The sequence below is a fragment of the Vigna angularis genome, chromosome 4 (assembly GCF_016808095.1).
Source record: "Vigna angularis cultivar LongXiaoDou No.4 chromosome 4, ASM1680809v1, whole genome shotgun sequence".
Taxonomy (NCBI): domain Eukaryota; kingdom Viridiplantae; phylum Streptophyta; class Magnoliopsida; order Fabales; family Fabaceae; genus Vigna; species Vigna angularis.
The window spans coordinates 40,377,713-40,389,701 of NC_068973.1; the positions used below are offsets into that span (position 1 = coordinate 40,377,713).

The window sequence follows — 11,989 nt, forward strand, 5'->3', positions numbered from 1 at the left end:
GGCGACCAAAGCCATCCATAACATAACTTAAAGCCTTGTCATTTGCGGGAAACATGGCTAGCTAACAAACGCTCCTCTCTCTATTTTCCAAACTCCAAAGTACACAGAAACACAACACAGCACTACCAAACAAACAAATGCTGTCAGCCCCTGAACCTAAAAACTCACTTTAACCTCTCACAATCACCACCATCACCACCACCACAATTCCAATAATAACATCAACACCTTCTCCAACAACACACACCTCCAAATGGCAACAACGGTCACATTTTTCACCCTCAGACTCGTCGCTTTCTTCGCCGTCTTAACCATAACCATAACCATAACCACTGCGCAGAACACCACTGCTTCGGAGATTCAAGCCTTAACAGCATTCAAGCGCAACCTCCATGACCCTCTGGGTTCCCTCGACGGTTGGGACTCTTCCACACCCTCTGCACCCTGTGACTGGCGCGGCATTGTCTGTCTCAACAACCGAGTTCACTACCTCCGTCTTCCCCGTCTCCAGCTCGCCGGTGAACTCTCTCCCTCCCTCTCCAATCTCCTCCAACTCCGTAAACTCAGCCTCCACTCCAACAATCTCAACTCCTCCATCCCTCCCTCCCTCTCTCAATGCCTCTTCCTACGCGCAGTTTACCTCCACAACAACCGCCTCTCCGGTCACCTTCCTCGACAGCTTCTCAACCTCACCAACCTACAAATTCTTAACCTTGCGCACAATCTATTCACCGGAGAAATCCCGGACCAGCTTTCCATCTCCCTACGTTTTTTAGACCTATCTGATAATGCCTTCTCCGGCGATATTCCGGCTAATTTCTCATCAAAATCTCAGCTTCAACTCATGAATCTCTCTTACAACAGGTTGAGTGGAGGAATTCCTGGTTCACTGGGAAAGTTGCAAAATCTGCAATTTCTTTGGTTAGACTCTAACCATATTCATGGAACTTTTCCGTCTGCCATTGCCAACTGTTCCTCTCTAGTTCACCTTAGTGCAGAGGACAATGTTCTGACCGGACTTCTTCCTCTTACTTTAGTAACCATACCAAAACTTCAGGTACTTTCACTTTCAGGGAACCAACTTTCCGGTTTGGTTCCCAAGTCCTTTTTCTGCAACAGTCACCTACAAAGCTTGAATCTTGGTTTCAATTCCTTTACGGGGTTTTCTGCACCTCAAAGTGAAGAATGCAATAGTATTTTAAAAATTTTGGATGTTCAAGAAAATCACATTGCTCCCACAAGATTTCCCTCTTGGTTGACCCGGACTACAAAATCGTTGAAGGTGCTTCAGCTCTCGGGAAATTTCTTTACTGGTTCTCTCCCTGTTGATATTGGTAACTTTTTAGCTTTGGAAGAGCTTAGAGTCGCAAATAATTTGTTATCCGGTGGTATTCCGCCTAGCATTGTGAATTGTAGGTTGTTAAAGGTTTTTGATCTTGAGGGGAACCGTTTCTCTGGGTTAATTCCTGAATTTCTCGGGGATATGAGAAACCTAAAGGAGTTTTCTCTTGCCTGTAACCTTTTTACCGGTTCGATTCCTTCTAGTTTTGGAACACTTTCTGCACTAGAGACGCTTAATTTGAGTGACAATAGGTTGACGGGTGTGGTGCCTAAGGAGATCATGAAACTGGGGAACGTGACTGAATTGAATCTCAGTAATAACGAGTTTTCGGGTCAACTTTGGTCAAATATTGGGGACATGACGGGTTTGCAAGTTCTTAATTTGAGTCGATGTGGGTTTTCAGGAAGGGTTCCTGCTTCGTTGGGGAATTTAATGAGACTAACGGTTCTGGACTTGAGCAAGCAGAACCTCTCGGGTGAGTTGCCCCTTGAGGTTTTTGGGTTACCTAGTCTGCAAGTTGTGGCACTTCAAGAGAACCGTTTGAGTGGTAAAGTTCCTGAGGGGTTCAGCAGCATAGTTAGTCTGCGATATCTTAATCTCAGCTCTAATGAATATGTTGGTGACATTCCAATGACTTACGGGTTCCTCAGTTCTTTAACTATTCTCTCTCTGTCTCACAATAGTGTTTCTGGTGAGATACCGCCAGAGATTGGTGGTTGTTCGCAACTTGAAGTATTACAGCTGCAGTCAAATTTTCTACAGGGTAACATTCCTGGTGACATCTCTCGGCTATCTCATTTAAAGGAGCTTAATTTGAGGCACAATAGGTTGAAAGGTGATATCCCAGATGAGATATCAGAGTGTTCTGCCTTGAGTTCACTCTTGTTGGATGGTAATCACTTCACGGGTCGCATTCCCGGTTCCTTGTCAAAACTGTCTAATTTGACCGTGTTGAACCTTTCTTCAAATCTTTTGAATGGGGAAATTCCCGTTGAACTGTCAAGCATTTCTGGTTTGGAGTATTTAAACGTGTCTAGTAATAATCTTGAGGGTGAGATTCCATACGTGCTTGGTGCCAGATTCAATAACCCTTCCGTGTTTGCAATGAACCAAGGTTTGTGCGGGAAGCCCTTGCAGAGGGAATGTGCAAAGGTGAGAAGGAGAAAGAAGAGAAGGCTAATAATGTTGATAGGCGTGGGAGTGGCTGGCTTGTGCCTTTTGGCGTTGTGTTGTTGTGGGTATGTTTACAGCCTCTTGAGGTGGCGGAAGAAGCTTCGAGAAGGGGTGACGGGTGAGAAGAAACGGAGCCCCTCAACAAGTGCAGGTAGTAGAGGGAGCGGTGAAAACGGAGGACCAAAGCTAGTGATGTTTAACAACAAGATCACGTACGCGGAGACATTGGAAGCAACGAGAAACTTCGATGAAGAGAACGTGTTAAGCAGGGGAAGATATGGCCTCGTGTTCAAAGCCTCCTTCCAAGATGGAATGGTTCTCTCCATTCGTCGCTTCGTTGATGGGTTCTTAGACGAGGCTAACTTCCGCAAGGAAGCAGAATCACTGGGCAAAGTGAAGCATCGAAACTTGACAGTTCTTCGTGGTTACTATGCGGGTCCACCAGATGTGAGACTTCTTGTGTATGACTACATGCCCAATGGAAACCTTGGCACACTGCTTCAAGAGGCGTCTCAGCAAGATGGCCATGTGCTGAATTGGCCAATGCGTCACCTCATTGCACTGGGAATTGCTCGAGGGCTAGCTTTCTTGCACTCGGTACCAATAGTTCATGGTGATGTGAAGCCTCAAAATGTTCTTTTTGATGCGGATTTTGAAGCCCATTTGTCTGAATTTGGATTGGAGCGGTTGACAGTGGCAGCAGCGGCAGAAGCATCGTCGTCGTCGACTCCAGTAGGGACATTGGGGTATGTTTCAGCAGAAGCTGTATCGAGTGGGGTGGCGACAAAGGAGAGTGATGTTTATAGCTTTGGGATAGTGTTGTTGGAGATACTAACGGGGAAGAAACCGGTGATGTTCACGGAGGATGAGGACATAGTGAAGTGGGTGAAGAAGCAGTTACAAAGGGGCCAAATATCGGAGTTGTTGGAGCCAGGGTTGCTTGAGCTAGACCCAGAGTCATCGGAATGGGAAGAGTTTTTGTTGGGTGTGAAAGTGGGTCTCCTCTGCACAGCAACGGATCCTCTTGATCGACCGTCAATGTCGGACGTTGCTTTCATGCTACAAGGTTGCCGGGTCGGACCGGAAATCCCGTCATCGGCCGATCCCACAACACTACCTTCTCCTGCTTGATTTTTTTATTTTATTTTATTGTTGATGAAATTGTATCGTTACTTTTCTGAATTGAATTAAATTATCCAAATTTTGGAGGGGGTCCGTCCATATGGTTGAGTTCTTTAATCATCTTTTCTCGGTCCTGTTATTATTACTGCTGTTGGCTGCGCCAAAAGAAGAATTCGTGTGGCTTTGACGAACGGCGCCGTTTTCATGTGGTCAAATTACGCTTACCACGAAATTGCTTGTGCGAGAGATGGACCAAATGATTCCCGCCAAAAGAAGTAGCTCCATGATGGCCGTCGCACAAAGCCATGTGCCCACGTGTCGAGTCAGGAACATCCAGGAAAGTTACCGTTATAATGACATGGAGCTTCAAATGGATCAGACAGACGCATTGAAAAAGGGGAATAAGACGTTTGAATATGTCGGGTTTCAGATTTTTCCTTTCATTCTACATTTATTTTTATTAACTTTTAACTTTATAACGAAAAGGTTGGGGAACGAAAAGATTTCATAAAGAAAAACTTAAGTGCAAAGATTTTATTTTAGTTTTGAATGTTTTGTAATAAATCAAATGGAGTAACGAGTTAGGAGTCAGAACAGCACATACACGTTGTGCTCCCAAAAATGTTTGGGATAACATTTTAGTGGAGCGGCATCACTAACAATTTGTGTTTTCGAGCTTCTCTCGCATGGTTGATTTCATTGCCTTCCAACCATATCACAAGTTGAATAGAATTATTATCCTTCGGTTCACAGAATCATTTGAGCTATACGGACTTAAGTGATCTAAACTGTTTCAATATGATTATATTAATATTTTTGTTACAAATGGCGTGATTTTTTCGTGTATTTTGTTATTGTAACATGTACTAATACTTTTTAAACATAATTATATCGTTCATTATTAAATATGTACGTGTGCTTTGTTATTTTGAGTAGTGAGCTGGGGAAAGAGGTTATAGTTTTATTTTTTGTTCTGAAGTATATATCTGCAGAGGACAAATCCAGATAGAAATGATGACAAGAACTGCTAAGTGGGGTCCATGGTAACATTTTTAACGTCACCATGGTTTTATATATTGGTGAAAAATAGACTAAATACTAATTCGATTGCGAGGTATTCTTCGCAGAAGGTGGACCCTCCGAGTGCGTTGTCGCAACCTCACTAATTTTGTGAAGCCATTATATATTGGCACGAAAAATGTCATGTATGTTGAGGGGCCCAGTTAAAGGAATCCAATTCCGAGGCACAGACAGTTGAATTGGAAAAGACGGTAAGATGTTACGTTGTTTGTTTGTGTGATAAAATAAATACGATGTAGGTTTGCCTTGCATTGTAGTGCATGGTCGAAAGGAAAACAAAAACATGCGTTGATGTTAAATTCATTTCAACATGTAAGAAAGAAGGATGGCCCACAACGCAAAACCCGGAATTTAAAAGCTCATGCACTTCTGCACCTGCCAGACTCAGTCACTCGGCGTATTTAGTGCAGTAAACGATGGGTCCTTTTCACTTTTCCCTTCTATGACAGTCCACGGCAGAGATGCGAGTGAATAGTACAGGGAAAGCATGTGACAGCCATTGTTTATGACATTTTCTTTTTAATTTAAATGAACTCAATTATCATCTCAGTAGGAGTTTAAAATACATCCATCCAGTACTGGTTAAACAACTGCCTCAGTCGCTGCTTAAACTTGTATAGTTGTTTTCGCACCTGAAAGCAGTGCTGCAGTTCCAATCCTTTCTTGATTGGGACACCTTTTCACTACAACCAGAGTTGGAGAAAAACCGAAAAAGGGTAAAAAGTTGTAACCTATAAACCAGAGTCAGCAACGACTCAATACTGAGTGTGAGGGTCAACCAATAAATCAGAAGATATTTTATTTTCTCTCATGAAAAATATTTGCTCATATTACAATAATTCCTAAATTTGCCTTCACAGAATATATCTATCGAATGGGTAAAGAAGCTTTGAATGGAACAAATATCAGTAAAGAAATTTCTTCTACAAATAGTTTCTTTTTTTTTTCTTTTGTTGAAGTTGTAATTATAAATTGGTCTCTGTAAATTCTAGTTCAGTGAAACTATACATGCACATATAGGAGGGATTGGCACTAAGACCTACACTATGCAAAGGTTAACCCTTTAGGAAGAGATTCGTTGTCTGAATCAGGAATAAAAAATCTTCGACAAGCATAAAAAACAGCTGAATGGAAGGCAGTTGGGTTGTCAATGAACACAAAGTGCCCGGCCTGCAACAAGTAATTATTATTTTTGGTTAGAATAATAAAAAAAAGTTAAATATATTTTTATTCCTTTTGCATATAGGGTGGCATTCTTTTTAATCTCTAAAAAAAAATCATGTCGTCATAATCTCATTTATAAAATGCATCAGATTATTCTTGACGGGAATTCGTCTCTTATTTTAGTCGCTTTGTTATCATGCATGACATATTTTCATAAAATAATATGATCTTTTTTGAAGGATTACAAGTGAACATTTCATAATTTGAAAGGATTAAAACCATATTTAATCTCATTAAAAATAACTCTGCATCAGGAGAAACGTGAAAAAAGATATACCCGAGGAACCCTGATGATTTCGCATGGAACCTTCATATGCTTACGAGCTTCTTGGGCACCCTGATAATTCATCCAGTCTTCGAAACCATATATGAAAGTGGTGGACACCTTCCACTCGGAGGCACTGCAAGACCAAAGCGATGGAGGATAAACACAGGCTTTAACTTATTCCACTCCACTAATTTATTGATCCACCTTCCATTCATTCCAGAATATATATTTTACATTCAGGAACGTGAGAGGTGAACCAAAAAAATACTGTGATGGAGGAAAAAGCAAAAATAAATCTTCTGGATTAGAAAAAAAAAAAAGTGGATGCAGGAAAAAATACCAATATATAAAACATAGCACACGAAGTCAAGAAAGGTGGAGGCTCAAGTAAACGAATATCCAGGTAAAGCCTTAACGAGAATTCCACTAAAGCCCACATATGGCATTGACATTAAAATTTACTATATTCATCTAAATCTGCGAAGCGAGAAAGTTGAAGTTTGCCTCATGATCTCTCTATGAACAAATTTCTTTGTAATGTTTTAGTAAATAGACACCTAGAAATTTTTTTTCATTCTAATCCATCTATACAATTAATCTTCTTCGCAAATAGTTCCCTATATCAAATTAGAGTTAAATTATTTTATGTGGAATAATCATTCATTAATCGTTATCTTTTTCTTTTTTGTTACAATCCATTTTTTATGAATAAAAGTAAACAAGTATAAATTTAGAAAAAATAGAAACAATAAAAAAGTCCAATTGGATTTTTAATTTTTAATTTTATTATATTTTAATGTTGGGAAATGATTTATAAATTATCAATAATAAATGACAGAGGTTTTAAATAAATCAATTGTTAGATTTCTTCTTTGTTAGTAGTTTATCTCTTTAATAATTAGTACAAGAGACTACTTACTAAAGGGTAAGTTTTTACGGAATTAATTGAGATGAGTATCTTTAAGTATATAGATGCGTATCTTTAAGTACACAGCTGAGTATCTTTAAGTAGTTTATTCACAAACTTCTTATGGTGGATATGACAGTTGAATAGGAGTGAAAGTTGTAATTGAGATTCTGCATAACCTTAATATTAGTTAATATTTATTTAAATTGCTCGTGATATCTGGAAGGTAGTTGGTGATATATTTAATACATTCATATTTGAACTGCAGTGGTGGTTCTAACGTCTGCTAAGATTTTGGAATGTAACACACAAGAGTTCAAGGAAGCACTTGAAATCACACCAATATATGGGATGCATAACATTAAACGTAGGGCACCTATATCCAGTAGAATATATGTATTAATTTTTCTTGATTGATTAGCTGGTGGAATATATATTGTACACACTTAAGATAATTACTGCTGTACCGAGTGGCAGAATTGTTTTTTGCATCTCCTAATTTGGTTGTATTTCTGTTTTACAGGCTCTTAGTTACACCTTGTGCTTGGCTTTTTGCCTGTCCTTTTAATATAAGTCACTTAGTTTCAAAAAAGAATTGAGATGAAACTAAAATTGATGTTTATGCACAGAAACAAATATAACTAAAGGATTAATTGGGGAAAAAATCAAAATTTAAGAAATTTGTTTGCAAAGAGAGTAAATTTCAAGGATTAATTAGATCAGAACTCAAATTGAAGGTGTCTATTTGCATAAAAGAGTTAGGATAATGATACTTTGATAACATCATTTTAACAATATTTTAACATCATCTGCGTGTCATTCTGTGATTGGTCCAAAATTATTCCACAATCAATAATAATAATTATAAACACCAACATGAATCAATCACAGAATGACACGTAGATGATGTTAAAATGTTGTCAAAAAAATATTGTCAAAGTGTCATTATCCAAAGAGTTAAGTACACTTTTTCAAATGTCTGTCAAGAGTCCACCCATCCTTGGACGATACTGACTTTAAGATGACTCACGCAGTGTTTTTCAACTAAAAATTTGTTTCAGAAATCATTGTAATGTATATGCTGATTTTGTATTATAAATAAAAAATTATTCTAATTATGACATGTGATTGTTGAACTTCAGTTAACGGAAGACTACATCAGAAATCTGAATACATTTTTATACGATAACAAAGTAAGAACGAATCAATTGAAGACAAATTGTAATTTAGCAATAGGAAAGATAATAATCACCAAACCTGAGAAGAAGGGGCATCCTAGCAAATGCTCCAAATGAAAAAATATATTTTAAGCACAGCTCCCCACTAGCTTTGGCCGCCAGTGTGTGGTAAACATAATCTTTAATGCACAGAAAGACTAAAATTAGAATGCGCTCTTACATCTATACCATATTTCAATGAATTATCTTGCAATACCTGTCAGCAATGTTGATTCCTCTTCTGTTAGTATTTCCCCAGTAGAATGTGTACCAAACCTAGCACTTGTATACTTGCGGACTATGTTGGGACCCCAAGGACCTAAACCTCTGCCAAATATATATAAGAAGAATATTAAACAAAGACAACTTAATAAAATCAAATGTTCAACTTGGCAAAAACTAATGGTATGTTGGTATTGACAAATGATGATTCTATTGCAATGCTTTATTGTATGGAATATGCGTTCTCATGTTTGTTGACATGACTCATTCCACAGAACTGTGTTTCGCCATTCCTCTGCAAAGAGGTTGGGTTGGTGATTCCATAATAACTCATGGAACGAGATTCAATTTCTTTTCCAAAAATATTCTCATTTTTTAAACTATGACTAAATTGTCACCCTTTATTATAGTTTACCTTTTATAAAATCTCATTTTATTTTTAACCAAACTTTTGTGTCTAAATTAATTTTAAATATTCATGTAAAAAAATTAAAGAATAATGATTATATATAGCAATGTTGTTTGAATGGAATTGTGTAAATGAATGAAAAATGTCATGAAAAATGAATGAAGTATTTTATCCAGGACATGTGTATATACTCAATCATTTTCCTACAAAATAATATATTCTCTAGTTTTTGGAAAATGATTCTCTATTAAAATTATGAAAAAAAAAATGAATTCAAACACTATATAGTACAAGTGTTGATCCTCCGCTCTAGTAAGTGTGTTTATACAATTGGATTTTCAATCCTGCATTTATTCCATGTACCAGACAATTGAATTGCTCGGAAAGTTATTCCATTTAAAAAACGAACAAATTGTATATCGGGAACGATCATTTTAACCAACTTCATTCTATTCCTATTCTGTATATTTGTCATTTATTGTACCAATTGACATAAACATACCAAGTCTCAAACAAAACTAGTGAATTAAAGATAAACCATATTGCTTGATTTATAGATTGAATGTTAGATGTGGCATACAGAAAATACAAATTTCTCCGTTCAAGCAGAATCAACCCCTTGTCACCAAAGCTTGTTTCACCCAAAGCACTTACAGATAAGATAACAGAGACCGAGTAGTTTTACCTGACAAGTTTTTGAGGTGTAAAATTAGATTCCCATAGATGGTTCAAAACTGCTCCCTTCCATGTTGCTCGAAACCTTGTAATCCGCTCAGATTTTGCATCTGATTCTGATGAAAATCCAGCAGATCCAACCAGAATCAAGTGTTGTACATGCTCAGGGTGCTATATTAAAATGATTACAACGTGCATCAGAACAATCAACAAAATAAAATAAAACGTCACACTACTTAGTATTTTAATGCCGTGCAATGTAGGAAGAGATTCACCTTGAGCGCATATTTAGCAGCAACATAACCACCAAAAGAATGTCCAAGTAGTATAAAATTGCTCAAATTTTTGGCTTTTCTCCATTCCTCAAAAGAATCAATGAACCATGCCTCAGTTTCTGCACGATCAACAACCAATTATGATTTCTAAGAAGCTGCCACAGTAGCGACTTCCAAGTTGAGCAACATTGTAAAACTTCACCGTTAAAATTTCAAACCAGCTATATCATTGTATTCTTAACATGACTCTTAACTAACCTTCAGTGCTTTTGCAAGTAAAATCAGGTCTGCTTGATGCACCCCAGCTGCAAAATAAGTTTCAAAATTGGGAATGAGAAAAAGGCACGATCATATGCACATGGCAAATTAGAACGCCAAAGTTTGACACTGCTTCTCCCGTCAATTACCATAGTAAACAAAAGGAACCCATCTCGAAGGTTCAACAGCAACGACTTATTAAAGGGCTCAAATAAGATAGATAAATGAGCACCCATCTTTTTATGATATATCCAATCCACTTATCCTTTCCCAGAACAAAATGGAGCACAAGACCAGAAAAGCAGTTTGAGACAGCAATAAAATGCGGCCACATTAGGAAGAAGAAGAGCATAACTCACTCACCCAAGTTGATCAACAGCAATGACTCTAAATCGATAGGCAAGCACATCAAAATTGCGAAAAAAGAACCCCTGGGAAGCAGCATAACCATGAATCATCACAAGCGTAGGAGCATCAGGTTTACTGTCAAATGTGACGCTGTGAATAAACCGCGGCTCGCTACTAGCTGAACGGAACCATCTCACTTTGGAGCCAGGAGGACCAGAACCTATGTTAACGTGCTCTTGAACATAACCGGTTCTGCCAACCCAAACAACCAATTACCACCGTAAATTAATAGTCAAACGCACATAAAAACCCCATTGTATAAATAAAGGATTTTCAATTTTAACATAAAAAATCCCCGAAAATTTTTGGGGCGAATACATTTGAAATTTAGGGTTTAGAATTAGTTACTTGACGACGGAGAGAAGGCGCTTCTCGGCAGCGATGATATCATCGACGGAAGTGGGAATCCAACGAGGCCAGAACCTGGAGCTTCTCGACGTTTTCAACGTTGATCCGACGTCGTTTTCTCTAATCGTTTCCGACATTATTAAGAATCTCCGGTGCTATTCCTTCTAAATTAATTAGAAGATGAAGTTATGAACGGTGGTAGATTGCGGAGTACGCAATACCAAAACAGGAAAAAACAACAAGAAAGTGATTTAGACGCGGAATCAATCGATGGAATTGTAATCAATCGGTTGAAATGATCGTTATCATTGAAAAAAAAGACTTTGAATGCGAATTGAGAAGGCAATGGAATAAAACTATTTATGAGGTAGCAAAATATGGAAACAAGATACCGCAGGAACTGCTTACGCGAGCAGTGACGCGCATCCATGATCATGGTGCATGCTGTAAACACAAACACGCTATCCTTTTGACTTCGATTCAAAGAACAAAAAATCTTCCCACAAGGTCAAGATTTTATTCAATGTCAAGGCTGTGTTGATTTACTGTTAAAAAGAGACTCTGAAAGACTGATTTGCGAGTAAACATAGCTTATTAGAAGGAAAGAAAATTTTACAATATTATCCCCCTTTTAATCAGCGTACAACGTAAAAGAGGGAAATTAGTTCTAAAATATTATAACTGATTTGGTGGATGATGAATAAAAACAAATCACTTTTGGAACCGATTATGAAAAATCATAGAATTGATTCTGGTAAACATGAAAATCGATTCCATACACATATTTTGATATAATCGGTTTTCTTAGTATTATCAAAATCTATTTAATTTGTTCGAAGTCTTACTTATGTTTTATTGTTTTGTGGTTTTATTTTATTTTTCGTGTTGTTTAATCCATGATCTATTTTCCTAGTTTTAAAATGTGATTTTATTTTATTTTTCGTGTTGTTTAATAATCCATGATATATTTTCCTAGCTTTAAAAATATACATTTTGTTTTCTAAAATGTAAAATAAAAATTATTTGTTATTTAAATTTTACAAAATAAAAATTCTCCTATT

General features: G+C 37.5%; 2 protein-coding genes across 3 annotated transcripts; one reads left to right on the forward strand and one right to left on the reverse strand.

Annotated features, from left to right (window-relative positions):
• LOC108340962 (probable LRR receptor-like serine/threonine-protein kinase At4g36180) lies at positions 1–3,734 on the forward strand. The gene has a single exon (XM_017578550.2). The coding sequence runs from the start codon at positions 254–256 to the stop codon at positions 3,644–3,646; it is 3,393 nt and encodes a 1,130-aa protein (XP_017434039.1). The 5' UTR covers positions 1–253; the 3' UTR covers positions 3,647–3,734.
• A 1,900-nt stretch (positions 3,735–5,634) lies between these two features.
• LOC108341195 (probable 1-acylglycerol-3-phosphate O-acyltransferase) lies at positions 5,635–11,493 on the reverse strand. Of its 2 annotated transcripts, none has more exons than XM_017578861.2 (10): positions 11,337–11,493; positions 10,929–11,092; positions 10,536–10,772; positions 10,173–10,219; positions 9,915–10,033; positions 9,650–9,810; positions 8,551–8,660; positions 8,374–8,473; positions 6,219–6,342; positions 5,635–5,887 (listed from the first exon to the last, which is right to left on the reverse strand). In XM_017578861.2, exons 2-10 carry the CDS (start codon positions 11,063–11,065, stop codon positions 5,762–5,764), a joined length of 1,161 nt encoding a protein of 386 aa, XP_017434350.1. In that variant the 5' UTR covers positions 11,066–11,092; positions 11,337–11,493; the 3' UTR covers positions 5,635–5,761. The 2 variants fall into 2 exon arrangements, with proteins under 2 accessions (XP_017434350.1, XP_017434349.1); XM_017578860.2 differs by having other exon boundaries at positions 11,321–11,493.
• Between the last annotated feature and the right edge of the window lie 496 nt (positions 11,494–11,989).